This window comes from Geotrypetes seraphini, chromosome 9 (assembly GCF_902459505.1).
Source record: "Geotrypetes seraphini chromosome 9, aGeoSer1.1, whole genome shotgun sequence".
In the NCBI taxonomy this organism is placed as follows: Eukaryota; Metazoa; Chordata; class Amphibia; order Gymnophiona; family Dermophiidae; genus Geotrypetes; species Geotrypetes seraphini.
In genome coordinates this window covers 86465229-86485598 of record NC_047092.1, presented here as the reverse complement: position 1 = coordinate 86485598, position 20370 = coordinate 86465229, and the positions used below count along the sequence as shown (strand labels likewise).

The window sequence follows — 20370 nt, the reverse complement described above, 5'->3', positions numbered from 1 at the left end:
TTGTTTTCTTTCTAAACTCCTGAGAATGTGAAACCATTTGTTTCTGAATATCGTGCCATGTGTGTTCAGGAAAATTACCCTCATATGGACCCCCTTTCTTGTCAAAATATTTGTGTACAATATCTGTGAGTTCTTGAAAATCAAAAGGGTTCATATTTGAGGCTGCAGAAGTCTGCCTTGGTTCGTGGGCCTTGCTCATATATTTCATGAGAGAGTATGGGCTTCTAAATGTCCCTGTCTGTGTGTAGCCTTTGAGATTGAAATGCTCCCACTTATGAAGGAGGGAGACTTTAGTTAATAGGTAGGAAATCGAGGTAAAGCGTGTTAGGCAAGAGTCATTGGCATAAATAATACACTTATGCCCACACTTGCCCACACTGGTTACTACCTGAAATTTACAGGCAGAAGTTTAGCAGGAAAAAATATAAGAAGTCTGTTAGAAGAGCAGAGGTGTCAGCTGCCAGTTCCAGTCCAGTGTGCACTGGGCCTTTCATCAGGGCAGAGACTGACAAGAAATAGAATTAAAAGCACAAGGTAAAAAAGTAAAAGTTATTAGTACAGATGTGGCGTGTCTTAATTGAGTGACTGTTTTCACTTTGAACCCTGCTTTTCTTCATAGCAGCTCAAATATTCTTACATGCAACACCCTAGCAAGCTTATAATAGCAAATCATACAATGCAAACTGGCACAGGTAACATTACAAAGACTTTTGATAATAAAATCTCACCAAATATAAAACCCAAAATATTACTGAAACTTTTCACAAGTGTGTCATCCAGTCTAAAACAATTTAAGGGTTCCAGAAGGACTTTTGATTTCTATCTGACTCTGTCTATCAATCAAAAATACAAAGTCTATTGATAAATAAAATCTCACCAAGTATAAAACCCCACAATATTACTGGAACTTTTCAACAGAGTGTCATCCAGTCTAACGTACAATCAATCTAAGGGTTTTCCAAGGTCTTTTGATTTCTATCTGACTCTGTGTATACATTAAAAAAAAAATTGAATTCTACTTACCCAAATCATCAGGAAGGACCGAGACAAGCCCCCAAAATGTCAGGTTTGTTAGTGTCCCCCACAATATTAGGTGGTAGGGGTTAAGTGAGAGGCGCCCTGACAAACGCCCGGTCCCAGGTTCAGTTCCCTCGCTGAAGATTCACCAGGAAGTAGAATCAAAGAAGCACAACCAGAGGTGATTGCATAAAGAATATATTATAGAAATAGTCTTACAGAAAAGCAATATTCTGAAGCATTACAATAATTAAGCATTACAATTAAGCAGAGAGCAAAGCAGTTTCCCTGCCTTACATAGTCCAGAAGGAAGTGTGAAGTTCCAGGGAAAGGCAGAGAGAGAGAGAAAAGGGGGATGGGATGATGCTTCGTGTTCCATAGATAAAGAGAAAGATAGACAGAGAAAGACAGAGCTCAAGAGATAGAAGAGAGGACCAGAGTGCCAAGAGCCAAGAGATAGATAGATTGATTGATAGATAGATTGATAGATCAGAGAGGAGGCTTTTATACCTTGGAATCTTATTCTGAATATAGAAACTATTGTATGTCCCAATATCTTTCTGTTTAGAATTTGTAAACTGTTTGAAACAATGGTTAATTTAATTGCTAAGGAGGGTGTGATACTTGCAGGCATGCTAGATGGGATTAGTCTCTGGCTTCTTTGTCCCATTCAAGCCGCCTATCTTCTTGATGTGCACCTGGACCCATTGTCCTAAGCACCCTCTTAATCAGACATTAACACCTTTTAGCTAGTCATGATTCAATCAGGGCTACTTGAAACATATCAGGGATACTTAAAACAGTTTCCCTGAGAGAAAATCAAGATGGCGCTCGAGCAGGACGCGAGTTGAGGGAGCTCCCGCCGCTTTGGAAGTTTCTTCCTTTATTTGTTTGCTGCATTATCTCTAAATACCTGTGAAATGCCCAAAAGACAGGGAAAGCCGAGGGGCAATCCTCCAGTGGCTCCGGGAACCTCAACGCTGCGGCAGACTGCGATTACAGCATTCGCAGTCCATCAGACTTCGGCGGGTGTTCCTGTTGCTGTGCAAGGGGAAGTGCACAGCTTAGGCAGCGATATTTCATTGAGCCCGCGTGGACCACATACTCCCCCTATGCCCAGAGATACTGAGGCGGGACAGACGAGTCTGGAGGACTCACCGATTGGTGAGGAGCGTCTCAAACGCCCAGCTAACCCGGATGTCAGCAAGTCGTCATTGACTCAAGTTTTGGAGCCGATGCAGGTGGGGAAACTTTCACCGCTGAGAACGAGTGGTGGTGAGGGTGAGGGAACTCGCGGGTTAACCCGCGTAGAAGGAGCCATTTTCCAACAGGCTGATCTTTCCCCCCCTCAAGCCACTTGTGAAACCGGCAGCGGTGACTCTGGATTCAATCTGGACCGCGATAGAAAACCTACATGCGGTATGTACTAACTTTGTCATAAATACTTTAAATCTATCTGCTAAGATAACCCATTTGGAGACCTCTGCCCAACTTCAGAAGGAAGAAATATCTAAATTGGAGAAAACAACCAATGAAACGAAGACTATGCTTGTTAAACAATCATCTGATAAAATGTTAATAATGAGAAAGATTGAAAATTTGGAAAATCAACAAAGGAATTTTTTTTTTTTTTTTCCAAATTTTCTTTTTATTAAGCAAAGAAGTATACAAAGAAGTAAACCACAATCCGAATACAAAGAACCAGGAACAAAGTAAAACACCAGACTAGAGGGTCTACCGCGTGGTTTCTGCGCGGAGACAAAAGATACTCAGCAAAAGCCAAGAAGAACCCACCCCCCAATCCCCCCCAACCCCACCCCACACCCCCCAAGCACTCCAGTGTCAGAAATTCAGAAGGGCACTTCGGGCACCCGGAGACAAATTGTCCCAGACCGGAGCCCAAACCGCTCGGAATTTCCTCCATTGACCAGGGCCACTCTTTTTAGTATCCAAATATTCATACTTCAGCAAAGTAAACAGTTCATTTTTCCACCAACAAAGGAATTTAAACCTGAGACTTTTAAATTTTCCAATTGCTAAATATTTTTCTCCTTTAGAATTGTTGAAAAAATTTTTGGTAACGGTGCTGAAAGTTCCAGACTCTAACTTACCCCCTGTACAAAAAATTTATTATTTAAAAAAGATTGCAGAGGATACTCAAGGGGAAAAGACTGAGTTAGATGTCTCTGCAGAATTGGAATCATCTGTGATAGAGGTGCAAGGTCGTGCTACATTGGTAGTTACGCTTGTGTTTCTACAAGATAAGGAAATGTTACTGAAATTATACTTTAAAATGAAACAGGTCTCCTATTTAGGTGAAAAGGTGACTATATTTCCAGATGTATCTAAACGGACTCAATCTCGCAGGAAAGAATTTCTTACATACCATACAAGAGTGGTTTCTTTAGGGGCAAGTTTTCAGTTAAGGTTTCCTTGTAAGTGTTTTATTTCCTATCAAGGGAATAAGTATATCTTTTTTGAACCGGCCCAATTGGGTTTTTTCCTGGAAGGTAAAGGGCTTCCTACCGTGGCCCAGACTGAAACTGAAGTTGTATAATGAGGTCATAAAATGGTAAGAATGATGTATGTTCGAGCTTAATTTCCTTTTATTATATATTAGTTTTTGATCCTTGACTCCCACAAGGAGGTTTCTTAAGTTTTTCTCTCCCTCACAGGTGGACTATATTTAAGAGATTTTCCTCTTTTTCTTTCTGTGTTATATTCATTTGTTTAATAATGAATTGAAAAGATGTATTCAATATTTCTTGTACAATTTTGTATGTAATTATTTGAAAATAAAAAAAAACAAAAAACAGTTTCCCTGCCCTCAGGGTCTATCTGCATTCACATGCCAGAGTCAGATTGATATAATTTCCCATAAGCCTTCGCTGACATAAGTAATGCCAACTAAAAATGCTGAATGGTAGCGATAGCTATGCTGACAGTAGGCAGTAGAATTTAAATTGTATTCTTGCTGGGATCGGAAGCCAGTGCGATTGGAGATATGCTTCTGTAATGTGATCATGTTTCTTTAATGAGTAGATGAGTTTTAGTGCTGTGTTTTGGATAGTTTGTAGTTGTTTTGTTATGGTTGTAGGGCATGGGAGGTAGAGGATATTACAGTAGTCAAGTAGGCCTAGTATTAAGGACTGAACTATGAGCTGGAATTGAGTTTTCTCGAAGAATTTCCGAACTTGTCTTAAGTTTCTCATGATTAAGAATGACTTTTGTATTGTTTTATTGATTTGCGGTTGTCGATAGTTATTCCTAGCAGTTTTAGAGTGGTTTGTATGGGGTAGTTGATTGCGTTGATTTCAATGTTGGTTATGGTTGTGGTTTGTTGTTTTCTAGGAGGATGAATTTCGTTTTATCTGGGTTCAATTTCAGTTTGTGATCTTTCATCCAGGTTGCTATTGATTTTAGTGTTTGGTATATTGTGTTTGTCATGGAGAGTTCAGGTTGATCGAAAGGTATGAGAATGGTAATAGGCATAGAGAAGATGGAGAGAGACAGATTCTTCAGATTAGTGGGGACATCAAAAACAAGAGGACATTCAGAAAAATTGAAAGGAGACAGATTCAAAATGAATGCTAGGAAGTTATTCTTCACTCAGAGGGTGGTGGACACCTGGAATGCACTACCAGGGGAGGTGATAGGACAGAGTACAATATTGGCTTTCAAAAAGGGATTGGATGACTACCTTAAGGAAAAGGGGATTGCAGGGTATAGATAGAGGGCTACAATACGGGATATTAAATGAATAGGGAATAAACGTCTTGGGTAAAGGAGCACTTATAGGTCATGGACCTGGGGGGACCCCCGCGGGAGCGGAGTGCTGGGCACTATGGACCCTTGGTCTAACCCAGCAGAGGCAATGCTTATGTTCTTATGTTCATCTGCCATCTCATCGCCCACTCCCCTAGTTTGTTCAGGCCCCTTTGTAATTCTTCGCAGTCCTCTGTAGTCCGAGCATTACTAAATAATTTGGGGTTGTCTGCAAATTTTATTATTTCGCACTTCGTCCCTGTTTCTAGATCATTTATAAATATATTGAATAGCAGCGGTCTGAGCAACGACCCCTGCGGAACACCACTCGTGACCCTCCTCCATAGTAGTAACATAGTAACATAGTAGATGACGGCAGATAAAGACCCGAATGGTCCATCCAGTCTGCCCAACCTGATTCAATTTAAAAATTTTTTTTTTTTTTTTTTTTCTTCTTAGCTATTTCTGGGCGAGAATCCAAAGCTTTACCCGGTACTGTGCTTGGGTTCCAACTGCCAAAATCTCTGTTAAGACTTACTCCCACCCTCTGTTTCCTACCCGCCAACTAATTTCTGATCCATCTATGTACATCTTCTTCCACCCCATGGTTCTTCAGTTTCCGAAGTAGGTGTTCATGGGTACCTTGTGAAAGGCTTTTTGGAAATCTAAATATGCGATGTCTATGGGGTCCCCTTTGTCCATCCGTTTGTTAATTCCTTTGAAGAAGTACAATAAGTTTGTTAGGCACGATCTCCCCTTGCAGAAGCCATATTGGCTTGTTATCAAAAGTCTATTTCTTTCAAAATGCTCATTGATGCTGTCTTTTATCAACGATTCCGCCATTTTCCCTGAAACTGAGGTCAGACTCACCGGTTTGTAGCTCCCCGGATCACCTCTCGATCTCTTTTTAAAGATGGGCATAACATTGGCTATCTTCCAATCCTCCGGGATCATGCCTATTTTTAGGGATAGATTGCAAATTTGCTGTAGTAGTTCCGCTATTTCCTCCTTTAGTTCTTTCAGAACCCTTGGGTGGATTCCATCCGGGCCCGGCGATTTGTCAGTTTTTAATTTATCTATCTGCCTGCGTACGTCTTCAAGGCTTACTTCCATGGATGTTAATTTTTCTGCTTGGTCTCCTTTGAAGATTTGCTCAGGTTCCGGGATGTTGGATGTGTCCTCTTTTGTAAATACAGATGAAAAGAACATGCTTAGTCTTTCTGCCACTTCTTTCTCCTCCTTCACCACTCCCTTACTGTCTCCGTCATCCAGCTGTCCCACCTTCTCCCTAGCCGGCTGCTTTCCTTTAACATATTTGAAGAACGGTTTGAATTTTCGTGCTTCCCTGGCTAGCCTCTCTTCATATTCTCTTTTGGCTTTTCTAACTACAAGGTGACATTCTTTTTTTATACTTCCTGTGCTCTTTCCAGTTCTCCTCAGTTTTGTCCCTTTTCCATTTCCTGAATGAATTCTTCTTATCACCTATCGCTTTCTTTACTTCTTTAGTTATCCACGCCGGGTCTTTTGTTCGATTCTTTTTGCACCCTTTTCTGAATCTGGGGATATACAATTTTTGCGCCTCGCTCACCGTGTCCTTGAATAAAGACCAGGCTAGCTCTACCGTCTGCCATTTCTTTGAGGTGTTCCTAAGTTTCTTCCTTACCATTGCGCTCATCACTTCGTAGTTTCCTTTCTTGAAGTTAAAAGTTGTCGCTATGGTTCTCTTTCCCTTCGGTATTCCTACTTCAACTTTGAATTTGATCATATTGTGATCACTGTTTCCAATTTTCCTTTGCTATATACCTTTTCCTGGTCTTTTGTGATCTATTTTCTAAAAGTTTTGTTGTGTTCACATATAAGACCCTCTGATTAGGACTTAGAAAGGTCTCTGTCATGCCCTGCTATTTATTCTGAGCTGTTTGTACTAACCAGGCCTTCTACAAGCAGCATGGGTTTGAACCCACAACCTCAGGGTGCTGAGGCTTTAGCTTTAACCACTGTGCCACACTCTACCCTAGCACTTCCACTCCCCCTTTGCCCCCCACCACCCCTGGACCAGCAGCGGCAGCTCATTGTGTGATTTTAACTTCCCCATACAGCTGCTGCCATTGTTAGTTTAGTCGGCAATTCAATCAGGCAGTTGCATCATTGGAGGTGGGCCAGCCTAGCAAAAGTCCCAAGGCTGCCTGATGGAATCGCCGACTCAACAGTACCTCTCCTCTCCCTAGCGGCAGCTCACTTTGTGCTTTTAACTTTCCCACACAGCTGCCGCTAGTGTTAGTTTAGCCACAGTTCCATCAGGCAGCCTCGGGGCCTTTGCTAGGCCAGACCGCCTCTGACGAAAAAGGAAGTTGCATTATTGGAGGTGGGCTGGCCTAGCAAAGGCCCTGAGGCTGCCTAACACTAGCGGTAGCTGTGTGAGAAAATTAAAAGCATGCAGTGAGCTGCCGCTAGAGAGAGGAGAGGTACTGCTGGACATGAGGAAGGGATAAGGGGTACTGCTGGACATGGGGAAAGGGAGAAGTGCTGCTGGACAAGGGGGAGGGAAAGGGAAGAGAGTAGAGGTGCTGCTGGATCTGGCGGGAGGGGAAGGGAAAGGTGCCTCTGGACTTGAAGGAGAAGGGGAGGGAAAGGAAAGGTGCTTCACACTGGAGGGGAGGGTGAGATGGTGCATGGGGAGAGAGCATATTAGGTGTGAGTGAGGTTGAGAGGGAGGGAGGGAGAGAAGGAAGGAAGGAAAATTGTTGCATGGTGAGTGAGAGTGATGATCTTAAGGTGGCCAAACAGGTTGAAAAGGTGACGGCGAAAGCTAGGTTGCATAGGGAGAAGTATGGCTAGTAGGAAAAAGGAGGTATTGATGCCCCTGTATAAGACTTTGGTGCGACCTCATTTAGAATATTGTATATAATTCTGGATGCCGCACCTTCAAAAAGACATAAAAAGGATGGTCCAGAGGAAGACTACTAAAATGGAATGTGGTCTTTATCATAAGGCGTATGGGGACAGACTTAAAGATCTAAATCTGTATACTTTGGAGGAAAGGCGGGAGAGGGGGAGATGTGGTAGAGACGTTTGAATACCTACATAATATAAATACACACGAGTCGAGTCTCTTTAATTTGAAAGGAAACTGCAATGAGAGGACATAGGATGAAGTTAAGAGATGATAGGCTCCGGAGTAATCTAAGGAAATACTTTTTTACTGAAAGGGTGGCAGATGCATGGAACAGTCTCCCGGAAGAGGTGGTGGAGACAGAGACTGTGTCTGAATTCAAAAGGGCCTGGGATAGGCACGTGAAATAATAGTTACTGCGGATGGGCAGACTAGATGGACCATTTGGCCTTTATCTGCCATCATGTTTCTATGAGAGGGAGAAATTGGACATGGGGAGAGAACATATGAGTGGGGTTGGGAAGAGATGGACTGGGGGTAGGAAAGGAGGGATGTCACACTTGAGGGAAAGGACGAGGAAAAAGAGAAAGCATGCAGGAGGCAGAAAGTGTTGGATTCATACAGAGAAAGAGGGAGAGATGGATGGGGAGGGCAGAAAGGAGGGAAGGAATAATGTCACTCGGGAAGGGGAAGAAGGCAGTGAGTAAAAAGTTGGACTCATGTAGGGAGAGAGATGTTGGCTGGGGAGGGAATGAGGACTGGAGGAGAGGAAGTACGCAGGAGGCAGAGAGAAAGAAATGTTGGACTGGTGGAAAGGAGGGAGAAATTTTGGATGTGGCCGTAGAGGAGTAGGAGAGATAACATAAGAACATAAGAAATGCCTCCGCTGGGTCAGACCTGAGGTCCATCGCGCCCAGCAGTCCGCTCATGTGGCGGCCCACCAGGTCCAGGACCTGTGCAGTAATCCTCTATCTATACCCCTCTATCCCTTTTTCCAGCAGGAAATTGTCCAATCCTTCTTAAACCCCAGTACCGTATGCTGCCCTATAACGTCGTCTGGAAGCGCATTCCAGGTGTCCACCACACGTTGGGTAAAGAAGAACTTCCTAGCATTTGTTTTGAATCTGTCCCCTTTCAACTTTTCCGAATGCCCTCTTGTTTTTTTATTTTCTGAAAGTTTGAAGAATCTGTCCCTCTCTACTCTCTCTATGCATCCTGCATCTCCCTTTCTCTTTCCCCACTCCCTTTGCAGCAAGGGAGGGAATGAGAAAAGGACAGTGAGAGAGAGAGGGAGACATGTTGCCAATGGGGGTGGAGGAGTGAGGAAAAAAAGTTGGGCTTATGGAGGGACAGAGAGAGATGTTGGTTGGGGAAGGAAATGAGGTCTGGTAGAGAGGAGGCAGAAAGAAATAAATATTGGATGCACAGTCAGTACTTGCAACCAGAGACTCATGAAGTCACCAGACAACAAAGGTAGGAAAAATGATTTTATTTTCAATTTAGTGATCGAAATGTGTCAGTTTTGAGAATTTATATCTGCTGTCTATATTTTACATTATATTTGTCTAGTTTTCTATAGTTGTTACTGAGATCACATTGCATATTTTAAAGTCATCTGCCATGATCTCTTTGAAACCCCCCCCCCAAAAAAAAAATACAAATGATAATTAACATTATCCTAGAACAAGCAGGCAGTATATTCTCACATATGGGTGATGTCATCCACAGAGTCTGGTACAGACAGTCTGAAAATGAACTGTAACTTAAAATTTTTTAATGTGCTCATGACTATCCACACCGCACACGTGCAACTGCCTTCCTGCCTGAAGAAGCTTGAGGTACCTCACAGTTCTTTGTTTCCGCTGAGCAAAGAAGTCTGTTTTTTTTTACTGAACTCCATTCAGTCAGTGTTGCCTTCCTGCTTTGCATAATTATCTTCCTTGTTTATTTGGTTTTCTTTCCTTTTGTTAAAGTCAAGTGAGTAGAGAAAACTTTATTTTCTTTTTTCACGTTTACTTGGGGGTTTCTTCCTTGGTGGGTTTTGTGCTTTAGAATTCAGTTTAACTAGCCAAGTTAATTTTTTCCATCCATATCGTTTCAAGTTTTATTTAAAATTTGATAAAAACACTTTTAAGAAAATTTCTAAGCGATTTACAGTATTAATAAAATATGTTTGAGACATATAAATGACAGACATTATTCAAGATAGACTTTATAGGGTGGGATAGAAGGCAGAATTATAATTTAGATAGGAAAGCACAAAAAAGGGAAAACACCAGGAGGGGTCAGAAGTTAACTAGAGCAGTGGTTCCCAACCCTGTCCTGGAGGAACACCAGGCCAATTGGGTTTTCAGGCTAGCCCTAATGAATATGCATGAAGCAAATTTGCATGCCTATCACTTCCATCATATGCAAATCTCTCTCATGCATATTCATTAGGGCTAGCCTGAAAACCCGATTGGCCTGGTGTTCCTCCAGGACAGAGTTGGGAATCACTGAACTAGAGTATAACTATATGTGTATAGGCCTGGACTATACACATATAGTATTCTTGTTATCCTTCAAAAGCATCTGTATAGAGAAAGCATTTGAGGGAGCCCTTAAATGTCTCCAGGTTGGTTGCTTCTCTAAGGTAAAGTGGTAAATGATTCCATATTTTGGGAGCAGTAATCGAGAAACCTTTGACAGATTTTAAGAATGGCGGTTTGTGCTAGTAATTTATTTCAGTAGCCGACCCTCATAACTGGTGTCTTCAGAGTTTAGACCTTGAACTCCACATTGGGGCTTGTACTTGGTGTTCTTCTTCAAATCGTGCTCTATTAAGGCCCATCGAACTTAGCAGGAGCAATTGTTTGGCACAACCATGGACATCGCCAGATTTTCTCAGCCGTCGACATCAAAAGTCTCTGTGTAGATGTCAACATCGAGAGAGCCGGCTCAGAAGCATCCACTTCTCAACAAGTGTCATAGGTCTCTACAGCATCAAGTCTCTTGATGCAGACCAATCAACGACACCAATGCTTCGCAGGTTGTCTCCTCATCGAGGTCATCCATTTCAGGACAACCTGCTGCATAGATGGTGCTGGCTGTTGAGCCATCAGTACCGGTGTATACTTCCTAGCATCACAGATCTCAACGGCATCAATTCTCATGATGCAGACCGAACATCGACGCTCCCCACAGCACAGGTTGTCTCTCCCTCATGGTATGCATTCTCATCGAGGTCAACCACTTTGAGACAACCTGCTGCACCAATGTTACCGGCTGTTGAGCTATAAGTACTGGTGCATTCTTTTAAGGCATTGCAGGTCTCAACAGCATCAAGTCATTTGATGCATACCAAACAGCGATGTCATCGTTCTTCATCTTTATAGGTTGTTTCTCCTTCATGCTGAATTATGTACTCCTGGGCAACTGTCAGATTTCTCCCTACCCCCAATTTTAGTTTAAAAGCTGTTCTATCTTCTTTTTAAATGTTAGCGCCAGCAGCTTAGCTCCATCCTGGTTGTGAAGTCCATCCTTTCAGAATATGCCCCCCCCCCCTCTTTCCAAGAATGCTGCCCAATTCTTGACAAATCTAAATCTTTCATCCCTGCACCATTGTCTCAAACATGCATTGAGACTTCAGAGTTCTGCCTGTCTCTTGGGTGCTATGCAAAGAGTGGGGAGCATTTCTGAAAATGCTGTCCTAGAGGATCTGGATTTCAGCTTTCCACCTAAGAGCCTAAATTTGACTTCTAGAATCTCCCTCCCAAATTTTCCATGTCATTGGTACCCACATATAACAAGACAGCAGGCTTTTCCCTAGCACATTCTTTTTAAAATTGTAATCTAATATAATAAAATGCTAGGCCGCGCATGCGCACTCAAAAGTCATGTTCCCTGATCTGTCGCGGAAACACGAGTGCGCATGAGTGTGTTTACGTCACAACCTGCTCGCTTAGTACGTCACAGCCTCCCTGCTCTACACAAGCCGGACCGCAGCCAGACGACGATCTCCGTTCCTCCTGCCGCCGCGATCTCCGTTCCTCCTTTGCCACCCACCCCCTTCTCTTCCCACAGGCCAAATGACGATTCCAGCAGCGTAAGCCGGACCGCAGCCAGACGACGATCTCCGTTCCTCCTGCCGCCGCCGATCTCCGTTCCTCCTTTGCCACCCACCCCTTCTCTTCCCGCGGGCCCGAATGGCGATTCCAGCAGCGTATGCATCAGTCTTCACACGCTGCTTCGGGCCCTTCTACTGCCCTGATTTGCTCTGTTGCATCTCTGATGATGTCATCAGGGACGTGCCAGAGTAAATCAGGGCAGAAGAATGACCCGAAGCAGCGTGTGGAGAGTGATGCAAGCGCTGCTGGAATCACCAAGTTTGTAGTCCGGACCGTGGGAAGGGAAAGGGGGGGTAGAGGAAACACTAATGCTGCTGCACAGGGAACTGGTGGGGGAGGAGGGAAATGGAGGGGGAGGGAATGCTGCTTTGGACAGACACAGAGAGAGGAAGGGAGACAGAAAGACACAGGGGCAGGGAGATGCACAGAAAGACAGACAGACAAAAGGGGGCCAGGGACAGAGACAAACAGAAAGGACAGCGGGAGCCGCGTCAGGAGGGGTGTGGGATGCGGCAGTGGGAACTTTTCCAATGGGTGCAACTGGGCGGCTGTCGGGAACCTCTGATCAGGGGCAGAGCAAGGTAAGAGTATTATAGGGATAAGAAGGAGGAGGGAGGATAAAAAAGGAAGGGATGCCTACTGCTGGACAGGGGGAGAAGGAAAGAGATGCTGATGGACAGGGGGGTGAAGAAAAAGGAACAGAGGACTAATGTTGGACAGGGGGAGAAGGAAAGAGGTGCTGCTGGACAGGGGGGAGGTAAAACAAAGGGAGAAGGGCTGCTGCTGCATAAGGAGAGCAGTGAAGGGGTGGTGGTGGACACAGGGGAGGTAAAAGGAAGGGAAAATGAAAGGGGGAGCAGGCAAGGGGTGGTGATGGACAGCCAAGGAAAAAGAAAGGCAGAAAGAAAGAAAGCGGCTAAGGACAGAGAGAGAAAGAAATAAAGACAGACACACACACATATGTTCTAGCACCCGTTAATGTAACGGGCTTAAAGACTAGTTATAAATATTATTAACAAGTATTACAAGAAAAACAGAATCTCCAGGACATTTTAAGATCCTATCTAGGTGACACATGAGGTCTGCCATCTTTGCACCAGGCAGCAAGTGACCAAGAGATTCTCTCGTCCAGCAGCCACCCAGCTATCTACATACCTAATGATCAAATTACCAACTACAATAGCTGTCCTAACCTTTCCCTCTTGGGCAGAAGCCCCTGGAAACATATGAGAGGATATTGCAACCCCTAGTGGGCAGGTCCTGGCTACAGGATTACTTTTTACTTCACCAGGGTCCCTGTGGGTCTCTATGTATCTCTCTGCCTGCCTCAGCTCCTTCAAGTCTGCTACACTAGCCTCAAGAGAGTCTCATTCTCTGAGAGCTAGGAGCTGTTTGCATTGAGCACACACATATAACTTCTTACCAACTGGATATAATCATATATCTGACAAAGCACCCCTCTCACTGCTGAAACTTGTTAAGGAACTAGGGATATTAGACTAATAAGAGGAGATTGAGAGGGGACATGATCGAAACATTCAAGGTACTGAAGAGAATAGACTTAGTAGATAAGGACAGGTTGTTCACCCTCTCTAAGGAAGGAGAGGGTAGCGGCAGTGGCCTTGGAGCAGCGAGAGGAGAGGTAGCCGGGAGAGGAAGAGGTCAGCGTCAGCGGGGAGGAGCAGGCAGCGGCGAGAGTTAGCTCTGCCCACCCGCGTCACCAGCCGCGTCACCACCCGAGTCAGCGCCCGGACTCCCCCTTAAGAGAAGGGGGGCCGCGGCACGAAGAGACAAACAAGCAGCCGTGTGGAAGGAGAGGGCAGCGGCCTTGGAGCAGCAAGAGGTGAGGTAGCCGGGAGAGGAAGAGGTCAGCGGCAGCGGTGAGGAGTGAGCAGCGGCGAGAGTTAGCTTCGCCCACCCACGTCACCAGCCGTGTCACCACCCGAGTCAGCACCTGGACTCCCCCTTAAGAGGGGGGGGCCAATGGCACATGGACGTTCAGCGCGCAGCAAAGGCGAGCGTCAAAGGCGCTCGCCTTAGCGAGAGCGCCTTTGCGAAGGGCTTTGAGAAGGGCCGAGTAAAGACAGCCAAGGACTCCAGAACACCAGGTAAGGAAGAAGCGAGCACGCATGTAAGGAGAGCGCACACACAAGAAGAAAACACACAATAAGACACACACAAGACAGGAAAAGATAAAGAAGCAGCAGGCTCCGGGGACAAGAAAGAGGCCCAAGGGTGGATAACAGACCCACCAAGACAAAAAGCGGCAGAAGAAGTAGACAGGAAAGAGCCAAGCACAGGAGAGAGCACAGCGCCCGCCCGCATAAAGACATAAGACAGGGGAGAGAGCATCTAGTGAACTGCGAAGAAAGAGAAATGGAAGCAGCAGGAACCCGGATGAGCTTCCCAGTGTACTGTACGGAGTGTCATATGTATGACTACCTTCCCTCAGGAAGGCAGGCATACGTATGCAGTCGGTGTCAGGAACTGGAAAGCCTGAAGAAAGAAGTTGGTCGACTGCAGTGCAGGGTTCAAGAGCTGGAGGGGCTCCACATCTCGGAAGCACTGTTCAAGACAACTGAAGGCCCCGCAAGAGAGAGCCATATCGAGGAGCAAGTAAGGGAGCTCAAAAGATTCATTGAGGAGGCCTACAGGCAGGTAGAAGAGCAGGATCAGCAGCAGCGCTGGAGCGAGGAAGCTACGTCTACACGAGATGGAGGACAGGGGCCAACAAATGGAAGACAGGAACCAACAGACGCCAAGGATGAAGGACCACATAGAAGATTCGAGCAAGCAGAGAGGGCGAAAACTGGCTGGTATCCCGGAAGAGAAGTAATGAACCACACCGAGGATACAGACTTGAGACCAGAGAGAAAGCTGAAGAAGGGGAAATCTGCAGTCGTCGTGGGAGACTCAATCCTGAGAGAAGTGGACAGTCACGTAGCAGGAGGGAGAGAAGATCGGCTAGTGACCTGTCTCCCAGGAGCAAGTACGAAGGACATCACCGACAGAATCGAGAGGATCCTGGATGGCACAGAAACAGAAGGGACAGCAGTAATAATCCACGTGGGAACAAATGATGTCAACAGGAGAAATTACAGCAAGACTACGCTAACTGAACAGTTCAAGATCCTAGGAAGGAAACTGAAGCTGAGAACACAGAAGATAGCATTCTCAGAGATTCTGCCAGTACCGAGGGCAGACGAGAAGAGGCAGACTGAGCTACAAGCAATAAACGTATGGTTGAGGAGATGTTGCGAAGAAGAAGGATTCCTTTTTGTGAGGAACTGGACAACTTTTTTGGGGAAGAACAAGCTCTTCAGGAGGGATGGACTACACCTGAGCATGGCAGGAACGAGGCTGCTAGCAAACAACGTCAAGAGAGAAATTAAGCAGGCTTTAAACTGAAAAGAAGGGGAAAGCCGACAGTTGACCTGACGTTGACGGTTCGGACAAGAGTATCCAAAGAAGATACTGAGCGGGATAAATGCTGGGAACAAGCAAGAGATGAACAACAGAAACTGTTGACCAACAAGAGGGGCAAACAAATAAAATTAGAGGAACAGGAGAAATCGGAAAATCAGGTTGCGGACGAAAAAGATGCACCAAAAAATGAGGAAGAAAGGAGCAGAAATCAGGGACTGGCAGCCGAAATAGGGGATGGCAAGAGGAGCAAAACACATGAAAAACCAGCAGGGAAAAGAAAAGACCGGGACTTAAATTGTTTGTACGCAAATGCAAGGAGCCTAAAGTCCTAAATGGGAGAGTTAGAAGTCAAAGCCAAAAAAGAGGATCTAGACATCATTGGAATCACGGAAACATGGTGGAACGAGGATAACCAATGGGACGTAGTACTGCCAGGGTACAAACTCTATAGAAGAGACAGGACCCACAAGAAGGGTGGAGGAATAGCACTATACATAAAAGACACCATTCCCTCGTCCGGAGTGGATATAGAACCAAAGGCGGAAGGATTGGAGTCATTATGGGTTAAATTACCGGGAAAAAATGGCCTTGACATAAAATTGGGTCTATACTATCGTCCACCTGGACAAACGGAAGCAAACGACAAAGATCTGGCAGCAGAATTGAGGCGGGAAGACAACAACAGGAACGTGACAGTAATGGGAGATTTTAACTACCCCGGGATAAACTGGAGTATTGGAAACTCGAACTGTGTGAGGGAAACAGAATTCTTAGAGGCTGTGAGGGACTGCTTTATGGATCAGCTTGTCAAGGAACCAACAAGAGGGAATGCCACTCTTGACCTAATCCTCAACGGACTAGGGGGACCTGCAAAGGAAGTGGAAGTAGTAGGACCACTAGGAAACAGCGATCACAACATGATCCAGTACAAATTAGAAGTAGGTACAGCAAAAGGGAAGAGAACCACAGTGACAACGTTCAACTTCAAGAAAGGGAACTATGATGCTATGAGAGCAATGGTAAGGAAAAAACTCAGAAACAACTCAAGGAAAACAGAAACCGTAGAGCAAGCCTGGTCTCTATTCAAGTGCACAGTGCAAGAAGCACAACATATGTACATCCCCAGATTTAGAAAAGGGTGCAAAAAAACCGAGCAAAAGACCCCGCATGGATAAACAATGAGATGAAGAAAGCAATAGGAGACAAGAAAAAATCATTCCAGAAATGGAAAAAAGACCAAACTGTGGAGAACTGGAAAGAACACAGGAAAAGCCAAAAAGAATGTCATCAATTGGTTAGGAGAGCAAAAAGAGAATACGAAGAGAGGGTGGCCAGGGAGGCAAAAAACTTCAAATCATTCTTCAGATATGTTAAAGGGAAGCAACCAGCGAGGGAGAAAGTAGGACCGTTGGATGATGGAGACATAAAGGGAGTGATAAAGGAGGAAAAAGAGGTAGCCGACAGGTTAAACAAATTTTTCTCGTCAGTCTTCACAAGCGAGGACACATCCAGTGTACGAGAACCCGACGTGATCTTTCATGGAGATCAAGAAGAAAAACTGTCAACAATAGAGGTGAGCCATGAGGATGTCCTCCAACAGATAGATAGATTGAAAAGCGACAAATCACCAGGCCCGGACGGAATCCACCCTAGGGTACTAAAAGAATTAAGTAATGAGATAGCGGGAATACTCCAACGAGTTTGCAACCTATCCTTGAAAACTGGAGAGATCCTGGAGGACTGGAAGATAGCAAATGTTACACCTATCTTTAAAAAGGGGTCAAGAGGAGACCCGGGAAACTATAGGCCGGTAAGTTTGACATCGGTTCCAGGCAAGATGGTAGAAGCACTGATAAAGGACAGCATCTGTGAGCACATCGAAAAAAATGGGCTGATGAAAGCGAGCCAACATGGCTTCTGCAAGGGAAGATCGTGCCAAACAAACTTACTGCACTTCTTTGAGGGGGTAAACAGCCAGTTGGACAAAGGGGAACCCGTAGACATCATTTACCTCGACTTCAAAAAGGCCTTTTACAAGGTACCTCATGAGCGGCTACTTAGGAAGCTGTGGAACCACGGGGTGGAAGGGGACGTGCACAGATGGGTCAAACACTGGTTGGCAGGCAGAAGGCAGAGGGTTGGAGTTAAGGTTCACTACTCGGGCTGGAGGAGGGTCACGAGCGGAGTTCTGCAGGGGTCTGTACTTGAACTGCTGCTGTTCAATGTATTTATTAATGACCTGGAAACGGGGACGAAGTGTGAAGATATAAAATTTGCAGATGCCACTAAACTCTGTAGAAGGGTTAGAACTGCGGAAGAGTGTGAGGACCTACAAAGGGACCTAAACAAACTGGAGGAGTAGGCGAATAAATGGCAGATGGACTTCAATGTAGGGAAATGCAAGGTCATGCATATAGGGAGAAAGAACCCGATGTTCAGCTACCAAATGGGGGGATTAGTATTAGAGGGAAGAAACCTTGAAAGAGATTTGGGTGTACTGGTGGACACAACAATGAAGTCAACGGCACAATGCGCAGCAGCTGCGAAGAAGGCAAACAGAATGTTTGGGTATTATTAAGAATGGTATGGCAATACTTGAGAGGGTCCAGAGGAAAGCGACACGAATGATTAAGGGTATGGAAAACCTTTCATACACTGAAAGATTGGAGAGACTGGGGCTCTTCTCCCTGGAAAAGCGGAGACTCAGAGGAGACATGATAGAGACCTACAAGATCATGAAGGGCATAGAGAGAATAGAGAGGGACAGATTCTTCAAACTTTCAAAACATAAAAGAACAAGAGGGCATTCGGAAAAGTTGGAAGGGGACAGATTCAAAACGAATACTAGGAAGTTCTTCTTTACCCAGCTTGTCGTGGACACCTGGAATGCACTTCCAGAGGGCGTAATAGTACAGAGTACGGTACTGGAGTTCAAGAAAGGATTGGACAATTTCCTGCTGGAAAAAGGGATAGAGGGGTATAGATAGAGGGCTACTGCACAAGTCCTGGACCTGGTGGGCCGCTGCGTGAGCGGACTGCTGGGCACGATGGACCTCGGGTCTGACCCAATAGTGGCATTGCTTATGTTCTTATGTTCACTCTAAAATTGAAAGGGGATAGATTCCGTACGAACATAAGGAAGTTCTTCTTCACCCAGAGAATGGTAGAAAACTGGAACGCTCTTCCGAAGTCTATCATAGGGGAGAACACCCTCCAGGGATTCAAGACAAAGTTAGACAAGTTCCTGCTGAACCAGAACGTACGCTGATAGGGCTAGTCTCAGGGCGCTGGGCTTTGACCAGAGGGCCGCCGCGTGAGCGGACTGCTGGGCACGATGGACCACTGGTCTGACCCAGCAGCAGCAATTCTTGTTCTTATGTTCTTATGATTTATTTGGTTTTTACTTCTCAACAAGCAATAAAATCTAATTAAAACTCTGTAATGAAACTCTCCTCTTATTATCCTAATTAGAATAATTGACTGTAAATTAAGAGATGTGCAGGGGGTGGGTGGATATAAAGAATGAATTAGGCCCTGCTATGCCTTCTACAGGCTATTTGTTAATGCTTTAGGCCAAGGCTGTTAAATTTTCTGCCAGAGATAGAAACTTAAGTTTAAAATTGTGGGAAACACTACGGAAACTAGTTAATAAACTTTGATATATTTTTTTTTTATTATTAAATTGTCTTTACCAATAAAGCTATAATTTTTCTTTTATCTCCAATATTTTAATCACCAAAGCCCTCAGCAAAATGTTTACTTACCCAGGGAAATTTCCTCATCTCTCAGAACTACTCAGAATGCCCAGTGCTGTATTGATCTCCTACCTAGGCTATTGCAGTGTGGCTTACATGGGGATCACCACTGCTGACTGTTCAAAATATTGTTATCATAATTCTTTGTAAGGCCCATAAATGTATTCATGCCATATTCTTACTAATTCAGATCTATTGGCTATTAATTTGTTATAGAATTCAGTTCAAGATTCTGATCCTAGTCCATAAAGCCTTTCATTCTAGCACTCCATTCTACATCTCTTCCATGCTCACTTTGCATGTTCCCTCCAGATTCACTTTGTTCACAGTATAATTGCCAGCTTTTCCTGTGCCCTTTTCCTCATACAGAGTTAGAATGTACATGGCAGACTCTTCTTTTTCCTGATCCATTTGCTATGAAATTCATTACCTCTTTTACCTGCGCTTGGAAGCCACTCATAGGATATTTCTTATGAGTCTCAACACTAATTTTTTCTTCTCACCTTTTCTGATTATGCAGGGCAAAATGCAAGGTGGTTAGTGTTAGGTTTAGGTAGGCGGACCAGTTCTGCTTTCTGTTCTTTACTCCTTTTTCTGCCTGTTCATATATCTTTTGCTTTCCTAGCTGGATGCATGCAGTTCCTATCCTTTCTCCTGAATTTTAGTTTGTAAACTGCATTGGCATTTTGGTATTAAAAGGTGGTATAACAAGACTAAATAAAACATACAGTAGAAACATATTAAAATCACCTGCTCATTCCCTCAATGGACAGGTGAATAGAAAATTCACAGGGCATAAAACTTACAATTAATTGTTGAAGGATATCCCAGGTCACAGAAAACTCATGTCTGTATACCACTTGGTGTTATAGAGCATAAGAAGATCATATATAATGTACAACTGCTAACTCTCTCTCTCTCCCCCTCTCTCTCTCTCTCAAACTACAAAGATTATTTTCATGGTGGGACGAGGTTACCTGTCTCCAGATCTCATTAAGGTACGGAGTAATTGTCCCAAAGCCATGAAGAGACTAATGGCAGATTGCATGAAGAAGAAAAGAGATGAGCGACCTCTCTTTCCACAGGTTAGGAGCAGCATTTCTTAAAGATATATTAAAATGCAGTTCATGAGAAGTGTATTATGTTATTCAGTTGTAACAGCATTTACTTGTGCTTTGTATTACTACTGCTTATTATTTTTATAACACTGCACACAAACAAGTCCCTTCTTGTGACAGACAAGTTTGAAAATATGGATTCAAATTTAGTGTTGTTGGATAAACATGTTTCAGGTTTGGAGTCACAGGTTGCTACTGTAAGGGCTACTTCTGTCTCAATTTGAAGGATTCTCAATTTATTCATTCATTAGCCCTTGAGATACTTTTTAGAAACTATCTCAAGAAAAGCT

At 44.3% G+C, this 20370-nt stretch overlaps 1 protein-coding gene across 6 annotated transcripts in view; it reads left to right on the top strand.

The window, feature by feature from the left end:
* Positions 1 to 20370, top strand: part of BRAF (B-Raf proto-oncogene, serine/threonine kinase) — a 1024017-nt gene that overhangs the window by 911421 nt on the left and 92226 nt on the right. For all 6 annotated transcript variants that reach the window (XM_033958817.1, XM_033958818.1, XM_033958821.1 and 3 more), the window contains one exon: positions 19913 to 20047. In XM_033958817.1, coding sequence (XP_033814708.1) covers positions 19913 to 20047 — 135 coding nt within the window. The remainder of the gene's footprint in view (positions 1 to 19912; positions 20048 to 20370) is intronic.